The 18,423-nt window shown below is 36.4% G+C and overlaps 1 protein-coding gene across 1 annotated transcript in view; it reads left to right on the top strand.

Annotated features, from left to right (window-relative positions):
- Positions 1 to 15,829, top strand: part of LOC110450371 (E3 ubiquitin-protein ligase UBR3-like) — a 39,813-nt gene extending 23,984 nt beyond the window's left edge. Inside the window, exons 24-37 of the mRNA XM_021497852.1 lie at positions 367 to 500; positions 932 to 1,042; positions 2,392 to 2,586; positions 2,743 to 2,876; positions 3,573 to 3,652; positions 4,239 to 4,350; positions 5,255 to 5,352; positions 6,425 to 6,543; positions 8,051 to 8,155; positions 8,436 to 8,561; positions 9,649 to 9,840; positions 10,606 to 10,815; positions 11,512 to 11,651; positions 12,284 to 15,829. Of these exons, the coding sequence (XP_021353527.1) occupies positions 367 to 500; positions 932 to 1,042; positions 2,392 to 2,586; positions 2,743 to 2,876; positions 3,573 to 3,652; positions 4,239 to 4,350; positions 5,255 to 5,352; positions 6,425 to 6,543; positions 8,051 to 8,155; positions 8,436 to 8,561; positions 9,649 to 9,840; positions 10,606 to 10,815; positions 11,512 to 11,651; positions 12,284 to 12,401 (1,874 nt within the window). The 3' untranslated portion in view covers positions 12,402 to 15,829. The remainder of the gene's footprint in view (positions 1 to 366; positions 501 to 931; positions 1,043 to 2,391; positions 2,587 to 2,742; positions 2,877 to 3,572; positions 3,653 to 4,238; positions 4,351 to 5,254; positions 5,353 to 6,424; positions 6,544 to 8,050; positions 8,156 to 8,435; positions 8,562 to 9,648; positions 9,841 to 10,605; positions 10,816 to 11,511; positions 11,652 to 12,283) is intronic.
- Positions 15,830 to 18,423: the final 2,594 nt, after the last annotated feature.

Here is an 18,423-nt window from a genome sequence, read left to right as displayed (position 1 = left end):
GAAAAAGAGAAAGAAAAAAATGTTATTAGTTTCTTAAAAGATTCTGGAAGAACTTCTAAAACAAAAGCAAGACATAAATAAGTATTATTTCGGGATAAACAACTGTAAATTCTATTTTTAGCTGTGCGTCACTGATTCAAGTAGGACATTTTATGTAACTCATCAGGCGTTTAGTCTACTTCAACTTTTAATTAATTAATAATCTTTGAGTGTTCAAGTACATGAAATATGGGCAGTTGTAAAGCAAAGTAGAAAATGAAAAACAGGAAAGTATATTGAGATGTTGCTGTCTATATTTTGCTTGTTAATAAATTCAGTGACTGTTGACGATGGTATAAAGTCTTATAATTTGCCCGTTGATTATAGTGTTGGGTCACAGACTACAGACAGAGGACCCTATCCAACTACCTGTCGAAGGAGAAAAGTTGATAACCACACCTATTTCTTGTGAGTTGACGCAGAAAAGACAACTGAAGGCCTTGTTTGAACACTTTGAAGAGGTGAGCTACAATCTTAACTGAAAAGGAATACAAGAACATCATATATTGTTTATCATTTAACTGAGAAAAAAGAAAATCTTCAACACATTTTTTTTTTCACATTTTTGTACAATGTACTTAAAAAATATTGCTGTGGAATAATTAAGAAAAAAATATTGCAATTGATATGATCGTGATTTTCTTTTTCTGACATTTTAAAATCTTATGACAATGTGCAATTAAAAACCCATATTCAATTTTTTAATGCTTTATTTGACTGCTAAAATTACTACAATGTATGAAAATTTCACTGAAATTCCACATGGATATTTAAATCTTTGGCAATTTTTGCCTTCATTTATTCCCTTACCCTTTAATTTATGAATATCCTTGTTATCTCTAGTTCAATGAAACTTTTAATGAAAATGTTGATAAGTTGTTGTTTGTTGTAGACATCATGTCAGATGTCCGTGAACATAGGCTGGGAGGGCGGTGTGGTGGTGCAAACCTGTGGCCACTACCTCCACCTGGACTGCCACAGCTCCTATGTGGCATCGTTAACGGTCAGTTTTGTCATCAACTCTCAAGCGGTCAGATAAAAGTGGTACAAAATTTTGTAACAGTATTTTAAGATATTCAACATATTCACAATCTTTAATTATGGGATTATAGGGTTGCCCTAGCTCTGAGCATAACTATGGTCTGACCGGTTTGGCCATTTAAACGAAAACGGCGTAGGATTCCACATGTACGTAGGTACATATGTTCCACTCCTTGTCATTGCTCTAGCGACTTCATTCCTCAATGGTATTTCATGAAACTTGATACAAGTGTTTGGTATACCTTGAACAAGTTTGTGTTTCAGGTTACTGCGTTAAAGGTCAAGGTCACTTTTACTATTTTTAGAAAATCATTGTCAATGCTCTATTGACTTCATTCCTCAACAGAATAACAATCTATTATCCATTGAAGAATGCAGTCGCTAGAGCAGATACTGATACATCGTTGAATTTTCTTTTCATTTCCTCATACCTTTGTCACACAATGTGTGAATTCAAGGGGATATATATCACTTGTGATGCCTTGTTGACAATATCACATGATTTAAGCAAGGTGTAAGAAAGTTGGTTGAGCACAGAATTTATGTTATTGAAGCAAAAGAACAGTTTAATGAATACGGGGCCAGGTCTCATGTGTGGCTATGTAGACAACTAGGACAACTTGTTCATTGTGCTTTACTTGTCTGGGCTATATCTCATATACTTGATGTCACCTACAAATTCTAAATCAAATGTTGTATGAAAATACCTCTTGGGATGGCAGAACACACTGAAATCAGGGCCCATTGCGCGTATTGATTTCAGCCAATTTTTCTGTTTTTAGAGACAACATTTTTGGGTATAAATCTGCAAATGTTTATGCAGGCCTTTCAAGGCTTTAATTTGTCAAGGCTCGCCTAAAAGCAGCATCAGATTACTATGTCCAACCTTATTTCATAAAGGAACTACGTATACTCTGGTCCAACCTTTTGATCCGTTTGGACCGAGATAAACTAATGCGGTCCAGGACTTATGCCTGTCAGTTTATATAGAGTTATGGCCCTTTATTTATTTTTCACTCTAATGTTTATGCAGAGACAGGGAACTATGGATTATATGCAATACTTTGCCTCTTTATAATGACCCTAAATTGATACATCAAAGTTTTACATTATTCACAAACAATGTACATGTGTTAAATTAAACGTGTTGTGATGTTTCAAGACTGACTGGTCCCTTTGTCTTGAAACGTTGTGACTCGTTACTCGTTACGTAAATTGTTTGTGTAGTATAAAGAACAATTTTGGTATTAAATATTTCCAAACTAAGGAATCTTATTTAAGTAGCTCTAAATTGTTGTTTTTCATCTAAAGACCCAAGAGGTAAACCAAAACTTACTGGTCAGCAAGGGAGAGTACTGGTGTCCACTCTGTCGCCAACTAGCAAACTCGGTCATCCCCATCATCCCAGAGGAGAGCAAGTACACGCTGGTGAAGCCGGTCAGTCCAGTCCTAACACAGATGGTCAAGGACATCGCTGAGATGATGATACGAAGACCCATCACGCCGGTTAGTTTAGAGTTAATCTTGAATCGATAATGATCTACGTTTAAATCTGTCCGAAGCTTCAGGGTGTTAAATCCTTCCCTCTCCCTACCTGGAAACAAATATAAAAGAATAAAATATAAAATATCACTGATAAAAAAATGAAATCTCCTTTTGTAGCGGTCATCTACACTGACCAAGACCATGGGCAGTGTTATGGAGGATCTGACCAACGTGACGTACAGCGTGTACAAAACCTACACCACATCCCAGTCATCAGAGAGTGTCCTACTCTTTGTGTGTTCTGTTGCCAGGTAACATTTTCATCCATGTAACACAATCATAGTATACTGTGAAATCAGATATTTTTCGTGGGGCCCAAATTTTGTAGTTCTCTATCTAAACACCATTTTGTGTGTACATGAATTTGTGGATTATGAGTACCCTCTCAAATGGATAATGGCTTTTCGTGGATGAAGATTACTCACGAAATCAACGAAATTAAAATTATCACAAAAAATTGTGATTTCACAGTAACATTATGATTATTTTTGTGTACTATGTGTAAGCTGCAACTTGATCACAAACTTCTGCAGTTGATTCATTCTGATATATAAACAACTTGCAAATATAACAGGAATGTAACCCACATCCAGAAGTTTGCTTTTTGATATTATTACAAACCATTTTGAACAAATTACAAATTATTGAAAATGGGTACTATCTATTTCATATTTTTGCTTAATTGTACATTTTACATGTAGAGAGATAAGATACCACAGATCGAAATGAAACATGATGTAGAAAATAATGAGCATTTTGTGAAGGAAAAGTGTTACTACTGGTTGGACTTCACGCACATTTTTAGATGTCTTTTTTGACAATTTGAAGAGGAATAGAATGTGATTCAAATATTTCTTATTCAGACTATTATTTCAGTTTAAGGATCCCTGTCCCACTGCCAAAAAATTGTACATAAGTATATGCATTGGACACTTCTTTTACTTTAGATCTAATTTGGAGATAGAACTGTTACAACGAGGTGGGGAACTATGTCCAGCAACATCAGTGGGACGGAAACAAAGCTTCTGTAAGTAGTGCTCCGTAAAATCAGCCAGGTAAATTAAGCATGGTGGTAGTCAGGATTTGGTCAATCCTGCAAACTCAGTTTCTACAAAGACGCTAAATGTTTATCTTGTATATTATTTAACTTATGGTGGTATATCTACAATACGCATGATAAAGGCCATTAAAAAACAATTTTAGTATGCGACGTGTCCATTACTGCATGTCAGATAAATAGATAAATATGTAATTTATATGTCAACATACTTAAGGGAGGAAAGATGTAAGTTTAAATACAAAGTCATATTTATTCACCGGCCAATCCTTGATATATATTAGCCATGATGCCTACTGCACAACTGTGCGATAGCTATCACACAGTTGTGCACATGCTATTATCGCAGTCTTTCATCGTGTGCGCACACCGCACATCGTGTAACGTTGAGGGATTCAACAACTGTATCTCTCTAGGCAAGCTAAGCAATTACTTCAGTAAGAGCTGTCACAAGGATTAAAGTTATTTTACAGTTATTGTTATAATATCATGCCTGTTTAAAGATGAACTTACCAAAATGATATTATTTGTTTCTTTTTGTTTCCTTTTTTTGCAGTGCCCCTGACCCATGTCCTGAGTATGCACAGCAAAATACTGACCACCAAACCCTACACTGACCTCTGGTCACACATCACAGGAGTCACCTGCTCTGAAGGGGAGTCCAGCAGGTAAATAATTACTGACCGCAAAAACTCAAACCTAACCTCTGTCCACCAATCACAGAGATCATTACCTATATACAGAGATTGTTTTCCCTTCGGTATTTGACCAGTAATACATCTGAATGATGGTCAGTTTAAAATGTTTGATCAAATATTCATAGACACGGATCATTAACCACTCGATGACCTTAATTAGACAAGATGCTGGTGAAAAAAACCCACATGTGTCCCGTGAATTAAGGGCAGTATTAAAGTGTTCATTCTTTTTTAAATATTTAAGATAATTAACACTGGTGATTATCTGCAAAATTCATGTTTGTTCATCAAGAAATTTGTTAGATTAGGCCAAACAAAATGTGTGTTTAAGGTGTCCATACCTACCCTAGATTTTCCTGCCGACCCTGAAAAATCTGTTTTCACTTTATTCCTGTTCTGGGAGTCGGACCCTATTCTTGACAAATTAATAGCCATTGTAATGTATGAAAATGCATTGTAAAATTTGATATAAAGCATAATATTGATCCATTAATATAAAAAGACACAAAATAAAAACAATTGTTTTCCTACTTTTTGGTCCTATTAACAGCTATGGTCATTTAAGTACGTCCCAGGTTTTGGTGGTGGAGGAAAGCCTGAGTTCCTGGAGAAAAACCACTGAGCTGCGACCAGTACCTGGCGACTGCCCCACGTAGGTCTCGAACCCACGACCCAGTGGTAGAGGGCTAGTGGTAGCAGAATGTCAGACACCTCAACCACTTGGCCACGGCAGCCCCCTATTTGCCTACTGACCTACTCTATTTTTTTCCAGGCATTTTGCCTGAAACACACGAATTATATTTTTGGCCTTATCATATGACTGCTGGCTACTTTGCAATCAACTCTCGTTCACCCAAGAATGATTTTGTTGTAGTGTACGGCCGTATAACAAGGAAGTACCAGTGATACTGAAGGACTGCTCTGCCCTCCTTATACAGCTCATTCTCACCCTGCCCGCAACAATAGAGAAAGGTAAGTTTGACTTGTACTTAGGAACATTAAATATAAACTTATTTATAAGAAGTTATGTCAGCTTATATCAATCACTCTTGTTGGCCCTGGGTGTTAGAGTGGGTGGTCTTAATGGCGGGAAACTGGATTAAAAGGAAAATACCCACGTGGTCAGACAGGTGACCCAATCCTTTTTACGTCCATTTAGGGAATAATTCCCTTGCCGCCTTGATGAAAGGCTAGTGCGCTATTTACTGCACTACCCGAGCCATTATCTTCTTAAGTACCGGTTATAATGAGTTGTACAGTATGAAATACACCACTAAATATGCCCTTTCTTCATATAAACCCCTGGAAATGTTTCTGAGTGAAATTGCACAATTTTGAAGAAAAAGTATTAACAGTCGGAAATTCAAAGGGGCAACGGGTTAAAAGACAGTGAATATGCCACTAGGGTTAAATTAAGGAAGATTTGGTCCGGTGTCAATTTTCACCCCCTTTTCTAAGACAACGCAAGCTTTAGGGCCTATGCTACAAAACAGGCTGATAATTAGGATTAATGAAGAAGTAAAGAAACATCTATGTATTGTAAATAATTAGAAATCAATAAAAAACAACACTTTGGTCAAAAGTTCAATTGAGGTTGTATCCTATAATCTTATGAAAACCACGCCTTGATTGACATGTAGACTGGTTCAAGGGTAGACAGTGCAGGAAGGCACATCTGATGACGGGATAGGTGATCAGCCACAGGGTTAAACTTGAAGACAACTGTGGAAAATGAGTCTGAAAATAACAAATGCTAGTTTTGATATGGGAAAGTTGAATTGAATCATTGCACATGCCTAATTATACATGTAAAATATGTGGTATTTGCTCATGAATAGTTAATGTTGTATAGATTGTTAAAAGTACTTGGGAAGGAGTTTTATAAGGAGTTTAAAGTTCAGCTAGTTATGCTACACACAGGATTATAATTATTAAATACAACACTAAGATATTGAATATTATGATTGTTGGTTAAATAAAAAAATGTTCAAACTGACCATAGTGAACTCCTGCGCTGTAACTTTGTTTGTGATCTGTTGTACAGAACATTTCATTGTGCTGACCAAGATGCTGTATAACGTGGTATTCGTACAAGCCCTGGCCTGTACCAGCTGTAAGTTCACCATGGACGAGCGAGAGGCGTGGAGAAAGAAAGGCCGCAAGGTATATCAGCAGAGCTGGAATTTTTACAGTGGAAAGTCACGTATTTCAAATCCATTCTTACGAACAATAATTCGTTAACACAAAGCTTTATATTCTCTTTTCAGTTTCAATTGATTGTAATTATTATAAAGTTAAAAAAAAATCTGTTTATCTTAAGTAGGAATAGTTTATATAATTAAAATTAAAATAAATGTGAGAAAGTATAGTTGATGTACCACAATAAAACGCTTGGATATATATCTTGTACTCCTGACATGCAGGAATGGTATTAAATTTGAGTCCAGGGAACAACTGGTTTGTCTGTTTGTAAATGTAACCTTCTCGGGTATAAATCCAAGAAGACCTGCAAATGTTTATGCAGGCCTTGCAAGGCTTTGTCAGGGCTCGCCTGAAGGCAGCATCACATTACTGGGTCCGACCTTATTTCACAAACGAACATCTCTGGTCCAACTGGTCAAACCGTTTGGATCGCAATGAACGAAAGGGGCCCTGATCAGATCAGATCTACACAAAACGTTTAAATTAAAGTCCTCCTCAGCTTTAAGTCTTCCCTACAACACATTACATCAAATTCAAATCTCATTAGTTTAAGTCTTCTCTGCAACATCCTTGATTTCTCCAATCTTAAAGATAAAATTTTGCTGAATACACAAATTTGATAATGAGATATGATTTATATTTTTCACACCCTTCACACGGGTGTCTCCCATTTTAGCCGAAATTTTGCTGAATACACAAATTTGATAATGAGATATGATTTACATTTCTCCCACCCTTCACACGGGTGTCTCCCGTTTTAGCTGGGAAAGATTAGCTTGTAACCCCCTAGGGGGAGATAGCCTCGTGCCGATTAGCACATGTTCAATTGTGACGTCATTAAAATGTGTCATCGATAATTGTGACTTGTTGAGCTAGTTTTGCCTATGACACACAACATTCAATGCTGTCTGTTGATAGATGAGTAAGTCTTATCTACAAGACTTTTCCTTCATTTATCCAATCACAAGTTAGAAGTTTGCTGAAAGACTTATTTCATTAGGAAATGTGAAATGTCAATTTTGTTGAAAGAGAAAAACAAAACAGATGAAAAAAGGGATTTTTTGAAGTGATTATTGCAAGGGCTATTCCAGAAATGCATGTAAAAGGGCCAAAGAGACACTTTCTTTTTACTCAACCACCCACAATTTTATTTCAGTCTTCATCCCCGTCACCCATGTCCTACCACCCATAATTTCATAATTTAACTATCGTAACAGACTCCATCACCAATATATTTTTACTTCAAGTGCCTCCGGACTCCCCCCCCCCCNCCCCCCCCCCCCCCCCCCTACCCCAATACATTAAAAAAATATTTTATGTCTGGAAAAGCCCTAAGGTATTTCAAAATTGACACATTTTCAAAATTAAAAAATGGTCTCCCTTATCCCCAGTGAGTGATCATATTGAATCCACAAGCAAAATAATAAAATATCTAAATATTAAAATTTGTTACTTTGCTCCCTGCCAGGTATCGTTTGAAAGTCTGGAGGGGATGTTAAGTCATGTGATTACAAGGTTAGAGGTCAGCAGGCTGTACGAAGACGTTGATATGCAGGATATCGGAATACCAGCAGTAAGTACATGAACAATATTATCAAACAAAATACATCACAATGTTAACTCATTCACTCCTGAAATGTTATAATGAACTATTCCAACCTTTGAATTGGAAGAGTTCAAATGTGTTTTCAGGGCTGAATGAGTTAACACTATATAAGTTAGACCTGATCATGAAATGACTTGCTTTCTTTGGATAGGGTAATTAATTTATATAAATTACGCAACTAATAATAATATGATTATAAACCGTTTAAACCTAAATTAAAAATTTAATTGCAATGAATTAATTACAGATATGTCAAAGTGTGTGGTCCCCTCACTGCGTGGACATGGCTGTCCAGGATTTCTGTCTCCCATTCCTCAAGATCGCAGCTCTCGTACGACATCACATCTTTGAACAGGAGTTTCCGGAGAGAACTGTAAGCAAATATAAAACTGAAAACACTGGGGATATAGAGCATGATGTTGAAATCTTGGAAACATTAATATTTCGTCATACAGTGCACTAGTTTGTAATTGAGTCTGAATTATGCCAGCTATTGCTGAGCAGTGATAAAAAAAAAATGGTTTCCCTTGGATTAGATCTGTAAACTGTTTTATCTTGTGAAGATGATAGGCCTATAACTTTGCTGGCTAAATGTAAGCCGCTGAGAACGTAATTTATATGCATCTACCGTTAGAGGACGGTTAATCTAATAACTTTACGTTAATTGCCTTATCAATTCATATAGCAACACAAATATCTATTTTGCATCTTTTGTTAAATATTCATTAAAAATAAATAGTTAAATGTTCATCTGTCTGCAGGTTCTGTTTACAAACCGATCCGGAGAAAATCCTGTCTTTTCAAAATGACAGACCATGCAATTTGACGAACTTTATAAAACAAAATTCCTGAAAACATCTATAGCCACCCCCAACTTCAAGCTTAATTTTAACACATGACAACTGTGTAAATTACTCAAGTTTTTATGATAGTCCTATCCCACCTGGCTAATTAATATCTCCCCATGTGTATGCCTGTGTGTGTGCTAGAGATGTAATGTGTTCTGTTTGTAGTGAGACTGTGCTTCCAGCAGTATCATTTATAGTGCCACCTCACTTGAATGCTACAGCACACACTGCAACATCCACCCCAGACCATTTAATGCTCCACCTGGGTTGTTGGATTTGTGTGGGCAGTAGAAAAACACTTTCTCTGAATATTCAGTGTGAACGACGACTTCGGGGATTGAACCCCGGCTGCATGCATGCGTGGAAGGCAGGAGTGTTAGCCACTCGACCAATCTGCCCATATTCATGAACAGCTGCAATAAATTCAGTTTTCTATATTTTTTCTTTAGCCGAACATAACAGAATTCCAGAAGATCTGTCAGTTAGGGTTAGGATATGGAAATGGTTATATCTTAACTACATGTACTTTTAAGTGTATGTCAGCAGACTTAACTTAATTCACAAACAGCTGCAGTTAAAAATTTGATTTCTGTATTTATTTATTCTCTGTAGCCAAACATAACAGAATTCCAGGAGATCTGTCAGTTCCTTGGACTTAACAAAGTTGGCACGGCAATCACAACTCCGGGTCAGGTGACCAGTTCCTCCATCGTTCATTGGCTAGTACCTGAACCCTTAACTCTCGTGAGGGCATGGTGTACGGACTTGACAAACTTTATAAACAGTCACCCCAGTGATGCCAAGGTATTTACATGTGAAGGTTTTTTTTTCTATGTGCTGCACTCTGTATTTCCCTATATACAGTAATCTCCCCTTTACTTCTGCTTTGATTAAACTGAAGCTCAGTTCGGCCGGGACTCTGCCGTTGACCTGGTAGCTCGATCAGTTAGAGCGATAGTGTAACGGTCCGAAGACCAAGGTTCAAATCCCGGTGGTGCCGTATTAACTTCTAATGTTATCATGCTTTTGATAACAGGGTTGCTTGCCTTTTTGAATGGACTTTTCAGCACAATTTTACAATTTTCTGCTATTATCTCGTAGATATTTTGTTACAAAATATTGTCAATTGTGTAGTTAGGCAAGTACCATAGTTTGTGTAGCATAAACCCTTTCAACCCTATGTAACTTTAGTAGACTCGACCATGCATTGATCTGGATGAGTCCATACAGTGGTGAAAGGGTAAATGATGTACCATAACACCCCATTTTTTTCTACCATTGCTTCATCTACATCTGAACAGTAATCAAATGTACCTGTTACAGAGCGACAGATACCAGTTTTATATAAAATTCATAGAATTCAATATCTCACAAGCAAAACTGTAATAAATTTTACCTGTTACAGAGCAACAGATACCAGTTTTATATAAAATTCATAGAATTCAATATCTCACAAGCAAAACTGTAATAAAGTTTACCTATTACAGAGCGACAGATACCAGTTCTATATAAAATTTATAGAATTCAATATCTCACTAGCAAAACTGTAATAAATTTTACCTGTTACAGAGCCTGTTGTTGAGGAATCCAACATGGTACCCGCCTCAGCTGATTGCTCTACCGCGTCACTACTACAAGATCTTCCAGGCTTACAACAACGCCACCTGTTCTATGTGTACGAATGTACCCAAGGACCCGGCCCTCTGTATGGTTTGTGGCCACTTCCTGTGCTTCCGTCAGGCCTGTTGCCAACAGCAACGGATCTACGAGTGTGTGAGAGTAAGTATATTCATAACACAGACCAGGGACAGCTTCCTTTATCATGATCCAAATGGTTGAACCGGTTGGACCAGAGTTTTTCCTTTATGAAATAAGGTCGGTCCTAGTAATCTGATGCTGCTTTCAGGCAAGCCTTGACAAAGCCTTTCAAGATCTGCATAAACATTTGCAGGTTCACCAGGATTTATACCCGAAAATGTTACATTTAAAAACAGACAAACTGGTTGTTCAGCATAAACAATTAGGCAACAGATCCACCATACTGGCTTGTCTTCTGTATCGCTGAACTCTAGTATAATACTTCATGAATTTAGTTGGACATAAAAGCAAAGAGGATTCTGGACATAATTATGCCAGGTTTGTTTTGCTCCACTTCCTTATTGACCATTGATAATATTGAAAGTTGAAATGATGGATTACAAAGGACCAAGAGCTTCAAATTGTTTCACAGAAAAGGATTTAACTTTATATCTTTGCATGACACTATTATTGCAAGGTGTAGGCATAGAAACATTGTCTGTGTGATACATTTTCCAACAATCTGTATTCAAAATCTCTGAGGTAAAAACAAAGAACCTTTAGGCTTAAAGTAGTATACAAAGTTATTTTAAGGAGATCAAATTTCAGTATTAACCATTATAAGGGGACTGGTGCCATATTCTTCCTATTGATTGTGTATATTTCTCTATGTTGTAGCATTCCATTGAGTGTGGGGCGGGGACAGCAATGTTTCTGCTGGTCAACTCAAGTGTCGTGGTGGTGATTCGCGGGCCGAGGGCCACACTCTGGGGATGTGTCTATCTGGACGAACATGGCGAGGAGGACAGAGACCTCAAGTAAGTTAGACCAGGGGAGACAAATAGGTAGATTGGGTATCATATTTTTGAATCTTACAGAAAAATCACATAAACTGTTTACTATATTGCAGTAATTATAATGCCATTGTTCCACCAGGTTTTTAATCTCCTGCTTCAAGAAAGTCAGTAGTATGTCCTAATGGGTTCTCAAATCTGCTTATAATTAATTTTTAATGCTGTGAAAAATTATGATTAATTTAATTAAATGTTTTGAAAAAATATATGTTAACAACTTTGAAAAAGAAAATACCAGAAAATTGTTGAAAGTGCTTTAACTGGCAATATATTTTGCTGACATGGAAAACAAGTAATTCCGAGAGATGTGGCATTAGTAATATCATATAAAAAAATATATGGAAAAATTAAGGTAAAATTGACCAATGGGATTTGACTGTTTGGTATGAAAACAAACTAAAAATTCCTAAAATAGTTTGTCAATGAAATGTTGTGATGTATTAATTATTACAAACACTGAACACCAAAATCACCTTTATATCAAATATAGTTGATGCAGATTGTCACAAATTGTGACTATACTAGCTTGTGAAGTATTTGAACTTAACCTTTCCTTGTTCTCGGCTATACGTTATAAGTGTACATTTGTGTTATAGGCGAGGCAAGCCACTGTTCCTCAGCAGTGAGAGATATAACCTCCTACAACACCAGTGGATCTCACACAACTTTGACCACACTTGTAAGCGCTGGATCTGGCATCAGGATCGCCTGTAAACACCAGGTTTTCCAATTGGAGTTTCCTGTAACCATTCAAAATATAGTTTGATTGTTACCAAGATCGCCTGTAAACACCAGGATTTCTATAGGAATTTCTTGTAAACATTAAGAAATTAATGTAGCTTTATTCTGGTTCTAGGATCGTCCCTATGCAGCAGGATTTCCTGTAAGAATTTCCTGTAAGAATTTCCTGTATCCATTTGAGATGTAGCTTGATTCTGACACCAGGATCGTGCATTTGCATGGGAATTTCCTGTAAGAATTTTCCTTTGATCATTCAGGAGGTAGCTTGATCGATACCAAGATTGCCTGTAAACACCAGGACTTGTGACTTGAATTGAATGCAGTACCAGTATCATCTCTAAGCAACATGATTTTCCTGTAATCATTCAACATGAAGCTTGATTCTAGCATCAGCATCATAAGATCTCTAACCGTCAGGTTTCCTGTAACTTTTCAAGATATAGCATGATTCTCGTATCAGGATTGCCTGCAAATGTCGTACCAGGTCGCAATAGCTTTAACCGTTCAGGAAAAGACTTGATTCTGACAACACAATTGTCTGTAAGGTACAGAACCAGGATTGCTGTAAGTGTTTCGAGATACAACTTGAATATGGCACCATGATTGCCTTTGTGTTTTATACGGTACCAGGACCATGGCCACTGAGCCGGCCGGGTGAGGTGTAGGTTGATTATGGCTTTAAAATTTACATTACAGACGTAGCTTGCTTCTGGTTCCAAGATGCCTGTATAAAATACAGCTTGATTTCCGTGTTCAGAATGCCTGCTAAATAGCGGTACAGTGTATGTATTTACTTACAACCAACACGTGCTATGTGGATGTAGACCTGTGAATGCTGTATTTATGCTAGTACAGCTTCTCTCCGTGTTATTCACCAGTGTAGGCACTGCATCTGTAACCGACTGCTGTAACCTGTTCTGCCTGTAACCACTGGGTAAAAACCATGCTGCATCCATCCTGTAAAGGATAAAACATTGCTGAAATCTGTTAACGATATTGGCCTTTCTGTTGATATGATTCGGGGGCTATATACCAATATTTGATTGCAATATTTTCAGGGGTACAGTATGACAAACATAAATCTACCAAAAACCAGGTCAGACTTATATTTATGTACATGTTTCGCATCAAACAATTCTGTTAAACTAATTATTAACGTGTTCTTTTCCCCCTCCCAGTGTTGATCAAACCAGTTACTGGAACAGAAGATATAATCCTTGACTCCCACAGGGTCTAAGTGGAAACCGATACCCTGTTAGCTTTATATAATCATATTTACTTGCGGACTGTGATACAAGACTGCGTAAGACTTTTAATTATAGATGCTATTATTTTTACTTTCCTTGTGGAAGTGTTTGTTGCATACTTACAACGTATAAAAAGGGTAGATATCTATGTCAATAGTGAATATGTTTGACCTGCTTGCTGTGCTATTATAGTTGGAGGTACTACAAGTGTATATAGCTCTCTGGTCTGTGTATAGGTTTCCATTGAAGGCCATGCATACAACTACAATCCCGTTTTCCTTGTTGAAAGTTGCAAAATTGAAACCTTGGCTGAGGTTACAAGTTAGCTACTCTTATATATTCACTTTCTGATCAAAACTTGAAATGTATTGTACATATGTTGTCGTAAGCGATGACATTGGGCGAGTATGTCTTCAAGTATCTGTAATTTCTCCACACCTACAAAATGTACAGGAAGTTGTTTAGGTTATCAGATGATTAGGGCATTTCAGTTTCTTGCTGCATAATATAAGCAGACATATTTTTTTTATTTTTTTTATACTCCATCCTATTTCATCAAAGTTCTGTTACGGAACAACAGATTTTGAATATATGATAATTGTAATTAAACATAAATACATTAAGTATGCCTGTCCTGAGATTTTAATAATCATCCTCATGTAATTAGGCCATCCTTAAAACATTGTTTTGTTTGCAGTTGACCTGCTCACGTTATTAGTGAGTCAGTCAGGAGACTGAAAACAAACATTCTCTTAACAATGGCCTAAACACAAAAATACTCATAATTCTACATATCCTTAAAAACAATATTGAAAACCTCAATTGTGTCCATGTGATTAATCCAGAGGTAGCTGTGGATACGACTAGATGCAACATATTGGTTTAAATATAAAAAATATATATATTTTACAACAATTATGAAACAAGATAATTCAACTTAAATTAATCACCCCAATTATAGCATGTGTGGGGTCTTATGTGGTTGGGTGGTGCAGCAAGGCCTCCAGGGTATAGGGTCACCTGCCCAACCACTAACAATATAAAATGTAAATAATTTGTTTCGTAATTGTTGTACAATAAATAAAGTTTATATATTCACATTTGTTTCATTGGTATACAAGGATTTTTTTGTCCCAGGTTTAACATTTGCCTTTAACACCCTTCCATAATTTGGGGCTAATTTATCACCATAACAAATTTAGTTTTCAGAATGATTTACATAGTGATTCCCTGGGAAGGGTGAATTCATTACTGGGCAGATATGGGTTTGCGAGTGAAGGGGTAAATTTAACTTAGTGAACATTTTGCATTAATTATACAGTTGTCATTGCTGGCGGCCTTATCCAGATCCTTACTATTGGCCATTTCATCTTAATTTTGCTTTTACAAAAAAAATCACATGTTAATTTTTTGCTAGTGGTGTTACACATTTCATACACGAATCAAATTGTGTAAGGAATTTTAAATACATGCCTCAGCTTTCTATTCATACATGAATGATTTGTTTAGGGAATTTTATGTAGATTTAAAACGTCTTTATTTAATGCAGAAAGTTTACTTACTAACTAGTTGGTTCAAAAATACTCAAGAATATTTCCTTTTCAAGATAGTGGTTAAATAGTTCAGGATGAATTGAATTATTCATTAAGCATTCTTGATATGCAGTTTAGAAAATGTTCACAAAATACTTGAATGCACAATCATCTTGTTATGCAAATTGATAAAAAAAAATATCTCACCAATTATAATTATATTGTCATTGTCATATTGTAGTTCTATATCATCACTTTTTAACATAGTTTTATCACTTTTCGATTTGAGTGCAATGAATGATCATGACATGCAAAATTTTGCAAAATTGTGTGTAGTTGTTCAACAGTGAGTTTTTGGAGGCTTTATTGACTTTTAATTAATTTAAACTTAAATGATGTGTACCAATTATACTGTCTATGTTATTGTCAAATCTTGTGATACATGTGCTCAAGTGCTGTAAACGAGGTAATAACCATTGAATATGATGCATACTGTAGATTGTTTTTTTTTAAATATTTTTTGAAGTTAGCCATTTGTGTTTTAACTATTCCGTCATTGCGTATTGCAGAGTTATCTTCTCTTGTGAGCAGGTATTGATTGTAACGTCATTGGTTTGTGAGAGTAACGTCATCAATTTTTGAGAAAACGTGTAATTTTCTCACACAAACCAATGACGTAACAATCAATACCTGCTCACAAGAGAAGATAACTCTGCAATTCGCAAAGACGGAATTGTCAATGCTGCATTTGCTTTGAAAAAGATAAAGGAAATGTCTATACTCTCACTGCTCTCCTCGAGCTTCATTTTGTTCTGTTCTCCCTGGTTAAAAATGTGTAAAAGGCATTGATGATGTTGATGCTGTCGTATCGGAAATAACCTCCTTTTATGTTTAATTCCGAGATCTAAAAAGTCTTCTCATCAAAATTATTTTAACCACCAGGAATCAGAAACGGTTGCATGAATGCAATTGAGCGTTGACATAGGAAATGTGGTATTGTCAGAAGTCATTTTTTTGTAAAAAAAAAATGTTAAGTAATTTTCATCACATTTCCCAACCTTTCATTTCAAAATTATAAACGCCCAGTTATGATGTTCGGTTTAGATACACTATGAGTGAGGTGACCCATACCGACCGTTGAGATTACATAATAGCCCCTCTGCCTCAAACTTTACACTGTTAGGGCAAACATTGGACCTTGGTATTTATTTGTCAATGTGCAGCCGGGTTTCTATAGGAAACAAATATTAACCTTTTTTCCAGGATTAAGTTCAATTCCTATTCAGTGTATGCTAGAAGTCTCATCAATTAAGGAAGTTTCCAGTTGTAGCAGAGTTGTGTTTTTTCTTTCTAAATACAAAAGAAGTTAGAATAACAAGGATTTAATGATGTTATATACACTGTTTTTACTTTGCAAGTTTTTTTCAAAATCTAATATTTCTCCCAATATTTGTTGTAAGTATGAATGCCAGGAAATATTTAAACGTCTTGGTGAATCAATACCATATCATGCTCTGTGCCACCAGAAAGATGGTTTCGTTGACATCGTATAGTTTCATCCCCTGAAAGAGTTCAGGATACATGTGCCACGTACGTTTCACATTATACAATGTACCTTGTAAGAGAAATCTCTCTTAAGGGAGTATGCTGCCTGATTAAAATTCATGTCTTTTCCATAAGAGTTCCGCATCCAGAAACATGTTGAATATGTTCTATGCATGATGTTAAATGTGAAGTTGGTTGATAGATTGATGACATAGGTATGCATCTTGAATGTGTAGTAGTGCTGAAGTAGTAGACAGCTAAAAGTCATTTTTTGTAAGGGAAATAACTCTTACACAAAAAATAAATTTGTAAGGTAACATATAAAACTAATGTTTTTATTAAATTACTTATCAGAACAGAAGGGATCAAAGGTCTATCCATATGGTCGGAGGCCAATACTCAGTACACATGTCCACAGTGACTAAATCATTCTTATGGGTTGGACAGGTATATCTTGGCTGTAGTCATAATATTCCGACCATTTTGACAGAACTTTGATCTCCTGGAACCAGACTGACATTTTATTTTCAGAAATGCATGTTGTTCTAATAAATGTGTACTGTTTTAATAGATCATCAGGTCTTATTTAATTGTGGAGCTATTTTGGAATGGGGGTATATGTGTCACAGTGACATATTTTTGCTTTCATTGATGTGGTGATCGACTTACATCAATCGTGTACCTTTGAAAAACATCACTTTTAGAGATCATGTTTGGAAGAAACCAACAATTGATTGATATATGTTTTTTCTAATGTGTTAATTGTCATATTGAATTTACCTGCATTATGATTGATAATCAAAGGAAATCTTTGACTGTGGGCAATGCATTGCTCAAACACACCATTCTAGACTGGTAATGTACATTGTAATAAATCAATATTATGCAAATTTTATACAGCAGGATCATGATGGTGTCGTTTAAGGATTCTTACACCACTGCCAATAGCTGTAGCTATGAAATAGAAATGTTTTTCTTAGCATGACTATAGCATATAGGTGTTAACCTCGGAAACTTCCAATGACGGAGATCTCCCTCATGTCTCATTGAGGGAGAAAGTGCGTAAAACCCAACTGAAACTACTTTGCTCAATTAATCAATCCTTTTTAGGTCACCTGAGCTTTGCTCAAGTGACCTATTCCAATCGCTTTTCGTCCGTCGTCGTCCGTTGTCGTCCGTCGTCCGTCGTGCGTAAACTTTTACATTTTCAACTTCTTCTCAAGAACCAGTGAATGGATTTTTTTCAAACTTGGTCAGAATCATCCTTGGTAGATGAGGCTTCAAAATTGTAAAATTGGGATTCCTACCCCAACCCCTGGGGCCAGGGCGGGGCCCCAAAGGGAAAATTATCCAATATTTCAAAAATCTTCTTCTCCAGACTCAGAGGTACTACAGTGATTTTCTCTACGTGGAAAGAAAGATCATCAGGGGCTTTACTTAAATTGTAAATTTCAGGACCCCCGAGCTATCCGTTCTCCCTTGGGGAGGGGGTAAAGTTTACTATAGTTTATATAGGGAAATAACACTTTTGGGTATATTTTGACAACTTTCTGTAGGAAATTATTTTTACTTGGTGAGAATTATCCTTGGAGGTAGATGGTTTCAAATTGTAAAATTGAGATTCCTACCCCGACCCCTGGGGCCAGGGCGGGGCCCCAAAGGGAAAATTAA

Source organism: Mizuhopecten yessoensis, unplaced genomic scaffold, assembly GCF_002113885.1.
Source record: "Mizuhopecten yessoensis strain PY_sf001 unplaced genomic scaffold, ASM211388v2 scaffold5193, whole genome shotgun sequence".
NCBI lineage: Eukaryota > Metazoa > Mollusca > Bivalvia > Pectinida > Pectinidae > Mizuhopecten > Mizuhopecten yessoensis.
The sequence above is the reverse complement of the archived record's forward strand: the minus strand, read 5'-3'. Positions and strand labels throughout refer to the sequence as shown.